This window comes from Halyomorpha halys, unplaced genomic scaffold, assembly GCF_000696795.3.
Source record: "Halyomorpha halys isolate HHAL.00 unplaced genomic scaffold, Hhal_1.1 Scaffold168.1, whole genome shotgun sequence".
NCBI lineage: Eukaryota > Metazoa > Arthropoda > Insecta > Hemiptera > Pentatomidae > Halyomorpha > Halyomorpha halys.
The window spans coordinates 75,577-94,551 of record NW_027111025.1 but is presented as its reverse complement, the minus strand read 5'-3'; the positions used below and the strand labels follow the sequence as shown (position 1 = coordinate 94,551).

Below are 18,975 nucleotides of genomic sequence, written 5' to 3'. Positions count from 1 at the left end.
ATTTTAGTATGTATGAGATCATTCATCACTATTACCTATTGCCCACAACTGTGTGGCAGATTGTAATATCTATCAATAAATAAATCTATCAAATTAATAAAGTAAAAAAAGAATTATACAAAACAATTGATGAAAAAAGATTATTAAAATCAGACAGCGCTCATCTGGATTACTGTGCATATTTTCCCCATTGTAGCATATATTTGTTTTCTTTTTTGTCTATTATATAGTGTATATCATTTTTCTTTCGCTCATTTCACTATTTATCAGTAGGTACTGTTTGCAACCTCAGAGGCAGTAGTACAAGTATAGTACAAGAGACGGAAAGAAAAAAAGTCTGTTATTTCACCCCAATTTTTGATTACTTTAATGAAAACTATGTATGATTACTAGTCAAAATTGACGAGTCTGCCAAGTATAGGTAGGGGGTATAAAAAATGGTGGCTGTTTCAAATCCTTAATTTTTTATTCGGAGCTCTATATCTTAAAAACTACCAACAACACTAGAAAATCTAAAAAAGCATTATTTAAGTAAATTTGCTGAAATATGAGGCCTAATAGAGCTATTTACGTTCAATGTTACTCAAGATGTAGCTTTTTAAAAAGCAATATTTCTTCAAAATGTACTGAAAGATCAGTAATTAGTGAATTTATTTTGAAAAATATATATCTCAAAAACCACTTGACGTACAGATATCTGTTATCACTCTAATTAAAGCTATTTTAATGGGCTATAAAGTAGTTTAATACGTCGTAGGAGTAGTATTTTTCATGATATTTCCTAAAATAAATTGATTTGTAGTTGTTCGGACAATAAGTTTTAGTTTTGAAGAACTTTATTTCAGAAACCATAAGACGTACCCATGTCTGCTAGCACTAAAATTAAAGCTAGTTTAATTTTATATTAAATAGTTAATCACGTTTATCTTTGTAGGAGTAGTAGTTTTTATGATGTTTGACAAAATAAATTCACAAACTGTTTATTTCTAGTTGTCCGTATAAAATGTTCGATGTTTGAATAAATATATCTCTAGTTCCATAAGACGCACATATGTCTGTCAGCATTCAAAATAAAGGAAATTTAATTTACTATAAAGTAGTTTAATTTACATACTATCGTTGGGGTAGTAGTTTTTATGATATTCGCATATGAATTTATATTTGGCAAATGAAAATTTTTCCGAACAACTATAAATCAATTTATTTTAGCAAATATCATGAAAACTAATACTCCTACGATAAACTTAACTGACTCCTACGATAAGATAAACGTATTAAACTACTTCATTGCCCATTAAATTAGCTTCAATTTGAGTGCTAATAGACATCTGTAAGTCAAATGGTTTTTGAGATATAGATTTTTCAAAATAAATTCACTAACTACTGATCTTTCGGTACGTTCTGCACAAGATTCTTATGAAAGCTTTTTAAAAAGCTATATCTCGAAAACTATGAAACGTAAATATCTCTATAAGGGCTTACATTTTAGTAAATTTACTCTACTTTAAATGATGTTCTCTTAGATTTTCTATTGTTGTTGGTAATTTTAAAGATAGCTCCGAATGAAAAATTAATTTTTTTTTACGTTTTTAAAAAGGTACCATCTTTTATTCCTTATACGTGTACTTGGCAGACTCATCAATTTTGACTAGTAATTATACATAGTTTTCATTAAAGTAATAAAAAATTGGGCTAAAATAACTGACTTTTTCTCTTCTTGGGCTCTTGCACTAATGCGTTTCTTACGACCAGGAGCCCTTAAATGCATTTTTAGTTGTAAAATAAAGAAATCCATACCTGCTTTGACGGAAGTATTAAAGTAAGGTATGAATTCTTTCTCAACATTTGATTTTATTCTTTTCATTTTTCATCTCTTAATTTGTACTTTCTTTAATATTTCTTCTCTTATTTTATCTCTTATCTATCTGTTACTACTACCGTTTTCATTTCCTGTTTACAACCTTTAATTTATCTTATTAAATTTTACTTTTCACTGTATACCCCTGTTATTTTCCACTTATGTTTTTTTTTGTAACTATGTGAAGTGTTTGTATCTTTTTTAGCCCTGACGAAGCCCTGCAGCGTGGGGCGAAACGTTGGCTCAATAAAAATAGTATACTCATTTACTATATGAGTTTTTTTGACCGCACTCGGACCATATTCCATTCATTAATTTATTGTTTTGTATGTTTCCAAGCTTGTTTTTTTCTTTTTATCTGAATTAAGGCTGTTATATCGTATTTTGTTTTCAGTTCTGATTAAAGCTTGCAATTTAGGTCGAAACGTCGGCACAAATATGTTTTTCTCATTTCTATATCTTTACTGAACCCCAATTTCCGATCAACGATTAACACATCATTAAAAATAATTAATATGTCAATTTTATTAACTATAATTATTAGGATAATAAAAAGGTCAAATGTCGAAAATTCTTTTTCTTATAAGAGGACTTATTGAATACTTATTATTAATCGTCTTTTAAACTCATCAAGTTCTAGATGAATTTTGAATAAAGGAGATGAAGATAATTAAATTTCATGCGAAGGTATTAGAAGAAAAAAGTACACAAATAAACAATAAATTGGCTCTAATTTGAAGCTGGTATTTTTCACATTTGATCTTTTTTCCTCGCTAGAAAGATATATTTTTAGTTTAAACTAACATATCTTATAGAAAAAGCGAAGGTTTTGTGATACAGTTATTAAGGAAGTTGATTAGAAACAGAAACAACCACATTTTGAATAAACAAGTTATCGAGAAAGTACGACCTATATCGTTGTAACAGGTTTATCAACTTATTTCCATAAAAAAAAAAGTTCTCAGTCATTTATTTATCAATGTACAAGCAATTTTTGTTGAGAGTTCAGTTTCTCTTCCGTCATCTTTCGATATCTAAGCTACGTTGTTATCTATTAACAAAAGTGATTTGCATTTGTTTGTTTATTCAATGTAAAAACTCGGCGCCTTCAGACCGATTTAGTACACAAGGGCATTGTAGCAGTACTACGGCGAGTAAATATGAAAAAAACAACAGATGTCTTTGGCATAGATACAGTTGCTTACACGCGCCTTGATAGAAAATAGTCTGGACTAGATTCGCTCGGGGGACCTTCGCTCAATATTTCATTGCGCTAGTTGTGGTTTTTCTTCTGGTCTTTAGCTAGCGATATAGTGTGATAAATCTTAGATAAACTTTCAGATGTCGTTATCGGACATTGCAGTAAAATGTAAATAAACTTCTGTCCTTTTCTTAATGGTCATTTCTATCTTGCAATCTGTTGTTACTTTAAATATTTATTTTCTAGATATACTTATATCATAATTAAATTGATGGGAGGATCCATTAGAATGTAAAGAAAACAAAACCAGTACTAGTCAATGCTAGTATTTCTGTCGACGTTTCGAGCTGAATTTCAGGTCTTCATCAGGGCTGAAAAACAAAAGCAAGTCGATAACTGTAATTCAGAGAAAAATAATAACAAACAAACTTGGTAATGCACATGAAAATAAATTAAGAAGATAGTGGATTATACTAGTAAGAGATAAAATATAATATGTACTCATGAGTATATTTTCAATCCTAAATTCTCTAGACAGTTCCAACAGAAGATAAATACAACATTACCTCTCGCTAAACGATTATCGGTCACTGTCACAGAAATAAAAGCAATAGCCATCAAGATACCAAAAAATAACACGCCCCCCTAGACCTACCAACGTCCAAATATAAATCTGAAACTATCCAAATACCGCAAACAAAATACAACAACGACAAAATATCAAGAAAAGTTCCAAAAACTACTACAAACTGCTACCAGAACATACCGCTATATATACAGATGGATCGCAGTCATATAACGCAACAGGATCTGCCTTTGTGACACAAAATAAGAGAAAACTGCATCATTTCTCTAATATTTATACCGCAGAACTAAATGCCATAGCATCCACCCTTTACTTTTGCATGGCAAATATACCAAATGACAATATAGTAATAATATCGGACTCCATTAGCGCTCTTTAAAGACTAGATATAATGTACTCAGTTCACCCACTCGTTCAACGAATTCATGAATACTTAATAATGCTAAGCCAAATAGATAAATCAGTCTACTTCATCTGGGCCCCCGGACATGTTGGTATTACGGGAAATGAGATGGCCGACAAAGCTGCTAGAGAAGCGCTAGTCCTCCCAGGTAGACCCGCAGCAATCTTAACTGCAAAGGAACTTGCTCTCCCTTTAAAGGAATGTATTAATAAAAGATGGCAGGCAATGTGGGATGAAAGTCCACCCAGTAAGTTGATATCTATAAAGAAAGATGTGAAGTCTAGGATTACATCAACCCGAAGTAAACACCGCGAAGAAGTAGTGATCACCCGACTCAGAATAGAACATATCCGACTGACACACATCCACCTCATAACAGGAGAGGCCCCTCCAAAATGTTCGAAATGTCATAGTAATCTGACCGTCAAACACATTTTCGAAGAATGTAATCACTACAAATTAACTCTGAACTATTTAGGGATACCAAAAAATGTTCCAATTGCGTTGAGAAACGACGAATCCGTAATAGAAAGAGTCATTAAATTCATCCATCAGACTAACTTAATAACCAGCCTTTAATTATTATAATTATCTATTTAAGTTGCATTATTTTTAAAATTAGAACAGTTACTTATCTGATTTTCATCATCCTTTCCACTATCGTAACGATTATTAAACAAATTATAATTGCCTAGCTAGATAATATTCCAAATCACACAGAAATGAGTCCCACTGGTGCGGATCAGTACACCATACCAAAGCTATGACTATGGAACAACTAGGCCTTAGGAAAACCAACAACCACCGGCGTTGATGACCAGGCTGTTAAACGCCCTTCCAAAACTAACAAACAAATATAATAAGTAGAGGTAAGAAGTATACAGAACAATTGATAAAAAAAGTATTAATAAAGAAATAAACATGATGAAAGATGCGGGAAAAATGTAAATTATGAGGAATTGACTTTCCTTTCCTTTGATTAATCTTTCTCTTTTCACCTAATGAGCACCCTATTTCTCTACTCTCTAAACTTTTAAACCGCTAGAACGCCTTGTTCAAAACCAACCCACGACCTCCAAACTGCCATTGAACACCAAAATCTAACTATCCTTATCCTCCTAGATTTCTCCAAAGCATTTGATACGGTTGAACACAACATCCTTTTTACCAACCTACGAAATCTTCCTCTATCTATCAGTACTTTTTGCTGGTTTCCGATCGTTCCCAGTACGTAGTGGTTCCTGATAAACCTCCATCAATGACTAGACCCCTCACCTGTGGTATCCCTCAGGATTCATCACTATCTCCCATCCTTTTCGCTATCAATGTCAATGACCTTCCCATCCTTATTCAACATTCTCAATACCATTTGTAACCTTTACCTTTCCCTCCCACATTCTGACCTATTGGTTGCCACGGAGAAGTTTCAAGAAGACTTGAATCTAATTCGTCACTAAGCACAAGAAAACAAGCTTAAGTTGAATGTAGACTGAGGCAATCGTAATAGGATCCAATTACCCTCTGAAAACTATTCCTCATATTCTAACCTTATTCATGACCAACAATCCAGTATAATTCCACCCATACGTTAAAAACCTTGGTGTCACTATAGACCAAACTCATGGAAAAACCACGTCTCCAATATTTCCTATTGATTTTTAACTAAATATAGTTAAGCAATAAATTGATTTTAGGATTTCTATGTTTAAAAACTATAGAAATAGAACTATATCAAAATATTTCAAAATACTGTTATGTCAACTCAAATATAGAGAAAAAACAGGACGAAATTCATTTATTTTTTAATTGGCTGTTGGCCTAAAAAAAAGTTAAAATAATTGACATGACAATATAAATTGTGGGCAACATATATCCAAATAACTTTTTCAATACTCGAAAAATGAAATGGAATATGATTTTAATGAAATATAATTCTATGTATAATTGTAAATTATTTTAGTAAGTTATTCATTACTGAAAAGTATTTAGGAAAAGTTATGAATGAATTTAGTATGAATTTGTGGAGGCACTCGAGTAATTTGTCACGATTAGTTTATTAAAATGATTATTTTTTTTAAATCCATGAATCTTCTAAAAGGATTACTCAGAAAAATATCGAGTATTTTATTTAATTTTGTAACAGGTTTTATTCCTCGTTCCATATACATCGTCTTTAAAGAAAGTCCTCCCACACTTATTGGGTTTGATGAATAGCATCTTTTGAAAAACGTAGACAGAATTACTTCTGGTTGGGTAGATTCCAGCCTGATATTTTATGAATCGAATATTTTTAATAAGAATTATTCAATCTTCTTAGAAATAATTTTATGAATAAACAACTTCTTATTGACAAGAACGGTTCATCCTGAGGCAAGTAATCGCTTCATTAATTTGTTAATAGCCTGGTATCATGTTTCCTGATGTTATGTTCAGTATCATCATTCCAATACGTAGCGGGATACCTCAGTGGTAAGGCACTGTGCTACGAACTCCAAGGACTCGGTTTCGATAATCTTTTATTCTGGCACTTTAGGCGTGAGTCAGACTTTTGTGTTTGGAAGCCTTCCTGGACTTACTGAAAAATCTGGTGGTCGAGCGTGATTCCAATGAAATCACGTCCTTGCACGACCGTTGGTCTAGTCACAGTGCTTCCTTACAAAGTACTAAACCCCTGACACTTCATGGATTGTAGCAATGGAGATTAATTATTTGTTTATATTTATGTTACCTCAGCGTGTTAAGGATAATTAGGAATCAACTTAGATGGGTAAAGATTATTAAAAAAAATTGAAACAAAAGGGTACTTTTTTCATTCATTTAGAAAATTACATCAAATGACAATATCTATCGGTCGGTGCTAATATAACACATAAAAATAGTAGACATTAGTTAAATTTATTTATTAGAATTATAGTCTTAATTCTAATAAATAAATAAGACACGTTGTGGAGGCTACTACTATTTATATGCTAGGTTATTACAATATGAAATAATCTCTGGTGATAAAATTAATAATTCAAATAAAAAATACTGAAATGAAAATGATGTATGAAAAAAAAATTAAATAAATAGTAAAAATAAATGAAAGGACTTTGAAGTGAATAATAATGCTTCAAATTTTCTATTAGTGAATTAATATGATAGTGAAAATAAAGCAAGATGATACTGAATAAACTAAAAATAAGGATTCAACAATATCTAAATAAATAATATATATAACTAAGTACACACACATACCATTTGTTTCTCTACTTCTAAATCTGAAATTCACACTGTTGACCTTCTGACCTTAACACCTCTGGCTCCTGTCCATTAAATTTCTGGATGGTGAATCCAATAATTTTGTTTCTTGATCGACTTTATTCCGCAACGTTCTCTATCTTTATACATTTGTTTGTTCGTCTTTTTTTTTTTCACTAAGAATTACAATTTACTTTTGATGCTATCAATTATAAAATTTCTTCATTGTTTTATTTTTTTATTTCTATTATTGTATAAAGGAGAAATAAAAGTAAAAGTAAAAGTACTACTACAAGAAGCAGTGATTATAGTGATTATGTTCTAGAAATGAAAAAAGATATTTTCTGGGATAACTCACGAGATTCCACTTTAGAAGCTACCTATGAGAAATCATGATACAATACACCTCTGTCATAATAAAATTATGATATGAACACAATGAGTAAATAATGCTAGAATTTTCAGAAAGTCTGTTGACCACGGAAATGGATATTTGGAAACGAAGCGGCGAGAAATCAAAACGTGAAGTAATAAAAAAAAAATGAATATCTGCACTGTTGGAGGTGATAACTTATATAATTTTACAATCTAAGCAAAAATATTACCTGGTTTGGACACATTAAAAGAATTTGTGTGGAAAGACAACCAAAAGTAACTTTGGAAGAAGAAAAAAAGAAAGATTGTTTGGTACTTTACCACTTTCTTCTTTTACTGGCATAACAGGCGCATGAAGCTGGCCTTGGCCTGCTCAACGGCCACCAACCATCTTTTACTATCTTCTGTAAAGGTAACTGTGATCCTCAGTTGTCGCAGATCCCGCCTCACTGCATGCCTCCATCGGCCCTTCGGCCTACCACGTTGCCGCACACCATCCGGAACTAACTGTACAGTTTATGAGCCACTGTTTCCTTGCTCATCCTCATTACATGTCTAATCCATTTAAGCCTCTGTATCCTATTGTACGAGGAGATGCTGCATTCCTTATAGAGCCCAAAAAGTTCACCATTTTTCCTTCTTCGTCAATTACCATCCGCGCATACGGGCCCTAAGAATCTCCTCAGAATTACTCTTTCAAACCTGTCTAGCAGGTTAATGCTTTTATTTCTCAGTGTCCAATTTTCTCCACCGTATGTGACGATTGGCCTTATCAACGTTTTGTACAGGTTGAACTTGGTGGTACGGCTAACAAGTTTGCTTTTGACTAACCTTACTATGGAGAAATAGGCTCTATTTCCAGGAGCAATTCTTCTTTTAACTTCTTCTTCTTCATCCTGGGTTTCCACTAGGGGGGGAGGGGCCAATTATAAGGTGACTCTGCCTCCAGAGGCTTCTTACTCAAGGAACGTTACCACCCAAACTATTTTATTTTTACGGAATTATCTTAAAATTTATGGATAGTAATTTCTTCAGAAAAGAAATAATATATCTAAAAAATGTTAGAAATAAAAATTAAACCTATCGAACCACCCTATAACAATATATTTGGTAAACGTATTTCAAACTGTAAGGTACCAATTACCAGAAGAACTAATAAATAAATCAACCATTAAGAAAACTAAAAAAGAAATATTTGACTGGGTGTACTATCTTACTCCTATGTTCCCCAATAACTGATATTGATTCAATAAATGATCATATCTGCCATTATTTTTTTTTTAAATCCACATAATAATTCACTATATTACGATTGGAATTACCTATGTATGTGTATGTGTCATACATATTATTTATCATCATAACATATTACTAAATCTTTATTTTTATCGTATTCTTGTTTCATCTTGTTTTTTTCTCATTATTATTTTAATTCACTAATTGTAAATTTGCAGCATTATTATTCACTTCAAATTCCTTTCCGTTATTTTGATTATTGTTATTTTTTTAATAAGTTTTATTATATTATCACTTTAGTATTTGTTTATTTAATTATTAGTTTTATCACTAGAAGTAAATTCATATTGATGTTGATTATAAATTGTAGAAGCCTCCACAACGCCCTAATAGTAAAAATTGTAAATAAAAAATTTAACTTATGTCTATCATTTTTATCTGTTATATTATCACCGACCGACATCATTTGATGTAAATTTCTTACTGAATAAAAAAAAATGTACACTTTTGTTTCAATTTTTTTTCTTAATAATCTTTACTCATCTAAGTTGATTTCTAATTATCTTTAACACGTTGAGGTAACATACATACCATCCATGAAGTGTCAGGGGTTTAGTAGTTTGTAAGGAAGCACTGTGACTAGACCAGCGGTCGTGCAAGGACGTGATTTGATTGGAATCACGCTCGACAACCAGCTTTTTCCCTAATTTAGGGTACCCACTTTATAGAGGCTGGGTTTAGTCCAGAAAGGCTTCCTAACCGACAGGGTTGACTGATACAGTACCAGGATAAAAAATTATCTGCCACAACTAGATTCGAACCCGGATCCTTGGAGTTAGTATCACACTGAGCTATCCCGCTCCCGTATTGGAATATTGGACATAACATCAGGGGGATATTACATGAGCAAACATAATTCCAGACCAAAACCTTTTCAGAAAAATCAATAAAGCATCACTAATTGAACTCTTGTCCTAATAGAATCTTAAGAGACAAATTAATAAAGCGATTACTTGCCTCTAGATGAACCGTTCTTGTCAATAAGGAATTGTTTATTCATAAAATTATTTCTAAGAAGATTGAATAATTTTTATTAAAAACAATTCGATTCATAAAATATCAGGCTGGAATCTACCCTATCAGTGTGTTTGTCTTTTTGTGTGTTATTTTGGCACTGACAGATAGTTTTTGTCATCTTTCATATTTGCCATCACCATATTTAAAGTAATTTTAACTGAATATAAAAAAATTAAGTAAAAGCGTTAGGATAAAATAGAAAAACAAAGTCGAAGAAAGAAAGATTGGAAAGACACTTGGAAAATAAATTGGAATGGATTAAGTAATTTAAAAAAATCTTATTAGTCTGGAAATTCTTTAAAATAAGAAACAAAGAAATAAAGAACAGAAGGATATTCAAGTGAACTGATTATGATCCATTAGGGCTATAGTATCATTATTGTAATTTTTCAGAGGAGACATCAGTCCTTTCAAAGAATTAATTTGAACAAATTTATCTTCATATTTAATACTACAGGTTTATTTATTTTTTTTTTTACAATATTTTGAATTTATTTGATTTACAAATAGTTGAACTGGAAAAGACCGAATAGAGAAGACTGGTTGTGTCTCTTCTCTTGAATTATTGGCAATTCCAGCTAGTGGTTAGGTTTAATCACTGCTTTACCGAAGCTAGAACAATTCGCAGCCAAACATTTACAATTAGAAGCGGTGGCAAATAAGTCGCTAGCATAGTCATCGACTGGGACCAACTTGTTGATTACAGGACGTAATGGGATATCCACACGTGCCAACTGGCGCCACGCCTCGCCCTTCTACCAGTCCCATTTCCCGCCACGAGTTCACTGTCTCTCAGCTTCTATAGTCGTTCTTTTTGATGTCAATAGTTTAATAGCTTAAATAATAATTTAATCGTGCATACTTTAATTTAATAACTTACTATATAAAAACTTATTTATTTACTTATTGAACAGTAATTTTTTTATTTTATTTTATTTGTATACCAGATCGGCCTGGTGGGCCTTACATGGTTGATATAACTTATATTATATATATTTTTTAACAGTTGATTAGAGGGGATATAGTCATACAAATGACACCCCTAACTTTATAAAATGTTCTTATTAAAAAAAAAATAATAATAATAAAATAAATAGATAAGAATAATACTTCTTGATAAAAGAGGAAAGTAAAATTAATAACAAAAAATAATGATATTGGCACACTTAAAGAAAATAAACAATTGCCTTCTAATAGTAAAAAGAAACGAGTTAATTTGAAAAAGGGAAGAGAGAAGAAAAGAGAGAAAATAAATAAATAAAAATAATAATAATAATAAATAAATAAAATGAATAATAATAATAAGTAAATAGAGAAAGTGTGACTATGTATTAATTTTATAGTTATTAAAAATTTATAAAAGAATGTCCTGCAGCAGTCTGGGCTTCAGTATTCGGGTTGAGGTTGGGTTTCCCAGGTCGTAGGTCACAGGTCGTAGCTCCTTTAACTGTCGGCAATATTGAACAGTAACTTCAACTATTAAAACCTAATAACCATTATAAACATTTTTTTAAATAAATTTTTATTTACATAAAAATACATCTAGTAAATTTTATATTAGATCGTAATTATATGACGCAGGCATGTGAAACTACTTGTTGGTAGCACTCTAATAATATTTTTACATTAGAAGCTCTCAAAGCCATATTGTTTTCGGGTCCCTCGGAGGATTGTCAGGAAAATGAGAATGAAAACTAAACGAGTCATTAATGAATAAATAAAAATCCTCTCTTCTTAACTCTTTGTTTTATTAGTTTCAGTGATGATTATGCTAAGGATGCATGAGAATATTCCTAAAGTTATTCAAAGTAATATTTATTTTTTTTTAAATTGTTTTTAACTAAATAAAAAAAAATTCAACATAATCTGTAGCCCTAAAAGTATAAGGGGATATATAAGACAAGTGAAAGAGGAAATGGATAGACTAAAAATAACGGATGAAGACTGCTTGGATTGTGAGAATTTCGGGAATAAACTAAAAGATGTTGGGGTTGTTGTGGGAAAGAGGAGAGGAGAGACGTGGGGGAAAATGGGACTGAGGAAGAGCGGGAGGAACAGTCCAGGAGGATGAAAGGGTACTGGAGTAGAAGGAAGGCGGAAGGTGTGAGGATAAATCAAAAATGATATTCGCATAGTTCTTGCTAGCCGGTTCGTTTAAAATAAAATATTATTAATTTTTCAAGTGGTATTTAAACTGATTCTGCAAAGGAGGGACTGTCGAATGGTCAAAATAATATTGATCGAATAATTTTTTTTTAAATAAAAACATAACTAAAATAAGTGATTGAAAATTTAAAAGCCTTCTGGAATTTGGAAGACTAATATTTACTGGGGACTTTGTGCAAGAGAACTGAGAATTTAAACAAAATATTAGTTTTCAAATTTTGGGATAACAATTAAAAATTTGTGTAAAAAAAGTGTACAGCTACAGATTCACGGTAACAAATATTAGTTGTAGAAATAAACTACAAAATGTACTTATTATATAATTAATAATATATAAGAAATAAAAACAAAATTCACTCTGCTCACCCTAGAAGCCCTTGAGGAGAAAACAAAACGTTATTTCATTCTAATTTTTTATTATTTTAATGGATATTATTTGCAGTTAAGAGTCAAAATTGATTGACTCTGCTAACCATAGTTAAAGAAAATAAAAAAATGGTGGCTGATCTGAAGATACAAAAAAATGGACTTAAATATTGAAGTCCCTTCGTCGTAAGCCCATGACCTCTTGCCCTACAGTATCCTTTAATAATACCCCTCTTTTCCTCATTCCTGTCGAACAGATCCGTTACTTAGGACTACATCTGGACAAACGACTGACAAGGAATCTTCATACCTGACTAAAAAGAAAAGAAACTGCTCGTCGATTCCGACTATTACAACATTTACTAGACAAACGGTCTAAATTGCCAATCCATTACAAAAGACTGATCTACATGACTATTATAAGGCCTATCTGGACATACGGAGTTAAGCTTTGGGGCTCCACTAAACCATAAAATTCCTCCCGAATCCAATCCTTACAGTCCAAAATCCTTCGTAAAATCCTTAATGCTCCTTACTTTGTCACAAATCAAGTCATCCATCAGGACCTTAATGTTCCTTATGTTGCCGATTTGGCCAGAACTAGATACCATTCTTCCCATGATAAACTTCTCAACCACCCAAATCGACTTGTTTCTAACCTGGCGTCTCCTTCATTACCTAATAATCCTCCTAGGCGTCTGAAAAGAAGATGGTCTCGAGATCTTCTCCTCTAGAAATGTTATTGGAGTTCTATCAGTGGGTAGATTCTCCACATGTTTGCATCATGTCACTATGTCACCTACAGCAAATTTACTTGTTGTATGTATGTGTATACAGTTGTAAATAATAATAAATAAATTATAAAAAAAAAAAATATTGAAGTACTTAATATCCTTAACTCCTCCATAATCATAAAACTACCAGTGACACTAAAAAATGTTATTTCACATTATGTAAAGTAGAGGAAATTCTATAAAATATGAGCCCTGACAGATATCTGTCTAATAATTCCTGAGGTATATTATTTTATAAACCAAGTATTCTTTCAAACCATTGTGAAATCAACATTTTGCAAATTTATTTTGGCAAACTTAATGGAAACTATTGCTTTAATGAAAATAATAATTATAAACCATTTTATAGTGTATGCAATAAGCTTTAATTTAAGTGCTGACTGAAAGCTGTTTAAACAAGCTTAAATATGTAATTTAAACGGCTCTATTAGGACCCATATTCTACAAAATTTACTTTAATTTAAATAATGTCAATTTGTTTTTTGTTAGTATTGTGGGCAGTTTTAAAAATATAGAGCTCCGAATAAAAAATGATTTTTTGTTAACATTTTAAACTAATAGATATTTTTTTTTCCTACAAGGTAATTATAAATGGGAAAATATTAATATAGGTACGAGTCAGTGAAATTTCTCTGCTGTATGTTTAATTGATGGGATATAGAAAGTATCTGACAGTATCTTTGGAAGGACTTATCTAAATGTCCCCCAAAAAGGATAAATCCTTTAATTCAATGTCAAAGTCTGTTCCTGTAGATTTAAATATTCAACTGAAATATGAAAGGAAAACCGGTTAAATAAATCCTTAACTGAAATCATGCCGTGTTAGGAGAATGTCCCTCTGAGATCAATTGTCTATGTTAGCGTATTTACATTCACAAACAAGAAGAAGACGAAATAACGTATTAGAGTTAAGGTATTAAATATACAACTGAGATTATCGGATATCTCATCATATTTAATGTTCAGAAAATCTTGGTTTAAATATTCGTATATTCTAAATTAAGTATTAGTAGATTTCACCTTCATGTTTTAGCTAGGTAGTTATTTTAGCCAAGAACTGTGTTTCAGAATTTGTTTTATTTTTTCAAAGTGGGATCTGAAAGGTGCCATTTATTCCAGATCGTCCTGGAATGATATTCTGTATGAAATGAGTAATCTTGAAAAAAAAAAAAAAGAAAAATTAAATACAATTTTATTCCAATTGATATTTACTAGTTTACGTTTATTTTTTATTTTATTCATTTAAAAAATTATATCAATATGGTCCGACCAGACGAAAACATCTATCGGTCGATGCCTAAATAACTAATAAAAATCATAGACATAAGTGAAACGTAATTATTACAATTTTGACTATTAAGGCGTTGTGGAGGCTATACACTTTTTAAGCTAGATGTGCTATACAGTACAGTATGAATTGATTTCAAGTGATACAATTAATAATTTAATTAACAACTACTAAAATGAAAATAATGTAAAACAAATAATAATTATTAAAAAATAAATAAATTAAATTAAATTGAAAAAAAATAATAATTTAAATAACTGAAAGAATTTTTAAGTGAATAATAAGGCTGCAAATTTACAATTAGTGAATTAATGTAATAATAAAAAATAAAGCAAGATGATACAGAATATGATAAAAATAAGGATCCAATAATAGCTAAATAAATAATATTTATTATTAAGCACACATAAATTGCTAATTCTGATTTTAATATAATAAATAAATTATGTGGAGTTAAGAAAAATACAGGCAGATATGGTTATTTGGTGAATCAAAATATATCACATAAGCAAGACTGTTTAAATATTTCTTTTTTAGTTGTTTTTTTTGTGGTTGATTTATTTATTAGTTCTTCTGGTAAGCGATTGTTATAGGGTGATTCTATAAATATAATATTTTTTCGATATAGATATTTGAGAACCATACTGATTTCTATTAATAATTGTATATGTTTCCACACAAATGTTTTAATGGTTGGTTATATATTTTTCTATAATTTTATTTACCTATGATAGAATTGAGATATATCGGTTTACTGTACAAAAATCCATTATTGGTGAGAAGTTTATTTCTGGATGATGCACTGGAATTCTGACTTCTAGAACCTGTTGGGGCAGAAAATTAAGTCTACTACCCATTAATCCGCCCAGGGCTCCAGAATGGATCTATAAAGGGAAAACATGATGATGATGATGAAAAGACCTGGATATCGGTTAATCGAGGTTGTAGTAGAATTTCTTTTTATTTTATTTTATTTTTATGTCATTGTAATAATTTTTTTAGTTATGCCTGATAATAGGGATATTATTGGTTGACATTCAGTTACAAAAACCTTATTAAACTCAATTAACACAATGACTCTTTCCCTTCTTCTTAATTTTATCCATATTATTTTATCCATAGGAGTAAGTAGCACAATGTATGATATATAAATATTTTTTCTGCTATTTTTTACCTTTCTCGACCGCCACCCTGACTAGCTTCCTATAATCTTGTATTTAACTATATTTCGTTTTATTATTATGATAGTCTCTATTAGACTTAGGCTTGATATTAATCAATTTACATTTTATGAGTTGGTTTCGCGCTTGGTTTTTAAATTATAATTTTATTTTAGCAATGATTTATTATTTTATTGTATGTATTATCATCGTTATACTATACCATTTTGATTATGTTTTACAGAAGACTGTGATGAAGGAAAGAAATGTTCTTATATCTTCTGGTCTGCCTAGCAGCAGTGATATCTTGCGGGTCCCAGGCTCCCAACGCCAAGTGCCCAATGCCAGGTACTTAAATATGTATAATATTATATTATTTATTAGATATATTAAATTACATATCTGGATTTATTTATTTAGTAAGTTATGCATTCTATGCCACCAGTTCAATTACTTATTTTTCTATTTCTGTTACTGCCATTCTCCAATGCTGGCTACTTTTTCAATGTTTCTCGATTTAACTAACTTAAGTATCCTATACCCGCTTTATGTAAATGTTTCAAAGGTTATATAAGACCGTCACCATATCGGGGTTATAGCACTACCCCTCACCTAACCTTATAATGCCAAAAGGCAATCCAAGGTATCCTTCACACCCAGCTATACCTATAGCATACCTCCTATATGTACGTACCAAATACCCACTAAAATCTTTACTGGAGGGTATGAAAAAAAAGGGGGTTTAGCACCAGCGGAACAGTTCCCTCACGTCCCATTAATACAATGGCGTTAGTCATAGGCTAACTTTAGACTATAACACCTTAATTGGGCAATGCAATAAGCACCTTACAATGGCACAAGGCAATCCAAGGGGGAGGAGTCGAACTAGTATACATATTCCATTTCTGGAATTTAATAATGTATCATGAAAGGTACGAAAAAAAAAAAATGGGTTAGCGGTCACCAGCGGAACAGCACCTCCCTGTTCCAATAATAATCCACTGTCGTCAGCCACATACCACCAAAAAAGGCAGGTATTTCACTCCAATTTTTGATTACAGTAATGAAAACTAGGTATAATTACTACTCAAAATTGGTGAGTCTGCCAAGTATAGGTAGGGGGAATAAAAAATAGTGGCTGTTTCAAAACCTTAAAAAAAACATTAATTTTTCATTCGGAGCCCTATATCTTAAAAACTACCAACAACACTGGAAAATCTAAGATAACATTATTTAAAGAAGAGTAAATTTTCTGAAATATTAGCCCTAAAAGAGCTATTTACGCCCAATAGTTACCTCGAGATATAGCTTTTTAAAAAGCAAAATTTCTTAAAAATCTACTGAAAGATTAGTAGTTAGTTAATTTATTTTGAAAAATCTTTATCTCATCAAATCTTAAAGTGACGTACAGATGTCTATTAGCACTCAAATTAATGCTAGTTTAATGGACTATAAAGAAGTTTATGACCTTTACCTTCGTAGAAATATTAGTTTTCTTGATATTTGCTAAAATAAATTGATTTATAGTAGTTTGGACAATAAGGTTGATTTATGAAAAACTTCATTTCAGAAACCATTGGACGTACAGATATCTGCCAGCGCTCAAATTAAAGCTAGTTAAATTTACTACAAAATAGTTAATTATGTTTATCTTTGTAGGAGTAGTAGTTTTTATGATATTTTACAAAATAAACTCACAAAATGCTAATTTCTTGTTGTTCGTTTACAATGTTGGATTTTTGGAAAAATATATCTCTAGATCCATAAGACGCACATATGTCTGCCAACACTCAAAACAAAGGAAATTTAACTTACTATAAAGTAGTTCATGACACTTTTCTTCGTAGGGGTAGTAGTTTTATGATATTCACATATGAATATAAATTTGGCAAATGAAAATTTGTCCGAACAACTATAAATGAATTTATTTTCATGAAAACTATTACTCCTACGAAGATAAACATCAGGAACTACATTATAGCTCATTAAACTAGCTTTAATTTTAGTGCTAATAGAGATCTGTACGTCAAATGGTTTTTTTGATATAAATTTTTCAAAATAAATTCACTAAATACTGATCTTTCAATACATCCCATACAACATTTTTGTGAAATTTTGCTTTTTAAAAAGCTATATCTCGAGAACTATTGGACGTAAATAGCTATTTTAGGGCTAATGTTTCAGAACATTTACTCTTCTTTAAATAATATTATCTCAGATTTTCTAGTGTTGTTGGTAGTTTTTAAGATATAGGGCACCGAATGAAAAAATTGTTTTTTTTTTATCGCTTTGAAACAGCCGCCATTTATTATTCCCACTACCTATACTTGGCAGACTCATCAATATTGACTATTAATGATACATAGCTTTCATTAAAGTAATCAAAAATTGGGGTGAGATAACTGCATTTTTTCTCCTCTTGGGCTGTTGTACTATAAGCCACATACCACAACTACCTTGATTGGACCCTACACCTAACCTTAAAATGCCACAGGGCAATCCAAGGAATTTCATATTCCACAGGTAACATATATCTTCACCTATTTATATGTATATGTAATCAAACCGATTTGCGTTTTCAGGAGGGTACGAAAAAAAAGAAAAATAAGGGGTTTAGCGGGGTGGGTTGGCCCGGAAGGATTACCTCCTATTATTTTTGGTTTTTAGATCTCCTTTTAACATAACCATAGCTCTATAGCATCTGTATATTAATTCAACATTTTTACGATGTGCTTAATCAATAAAAATAATTATTATATTAATAATATTGTCTGCTTCACTCAAGCGTTATAAGTATTAAAGCTATAAGTATTCATTCATACAATATTTACATATGGAATAAAAATAGAAAAGTGAATAAACAATAATTACAAAAATATAATAGAAAATTAATGAAAATAGAAATAATAAATGAAAAAAAAGTAGATAAAAGAAAAATCATAATGCTGGAAGATTATTGATTGACCGTGTGTACAGATGAATGGAATATGGTCTGGGGGCGGTAAAAAAATAAAACCCAAACTGTAGATAATTATACTAATTTATTGAGCCAACGTTTCGCTCCACGTTGCAGGGCTTCGTCAGGGCTAAAAAAGATACAAACACTATAGTTACAAAAAGGAAAAAAAGAGAAAAAACATAAGTGTAAAATAACAGGGGTATAAAATGAAAAGTAAGATATAATAAGAACAATTTAAGGTTGTAAATAGTAAATGAAAAGGGTAA

The 18,975-nt window shown here is 30.9% G+C and overlaps 1 protein-coding gene across 1 annotated transcript in view; it reads left to right on the top strand.

The window, feature by feature from the left end:
• LOC136796182 (guanylate cyclase 32E-like) overlaps nucleotides 1-18,975 on the top strand; it is an 81,261-nt gene that overhangs the window by 6,215 nt on the left and 56,071 nt on the right. The window contains exon 2 of the mRNA XM_067049134.1: nucleotides 15,995-16,098. Coding sequence (XP_066905235.1) covers nucleotides 16,017-16,098 — 82 coding nt within the window. The 5' untranslated portion in view covers nucleotides 15,995-16,016. The remainder of the gene's footprint in view (nucleotides 1-15,994; nucleotides 16,099-18,975) is intronic.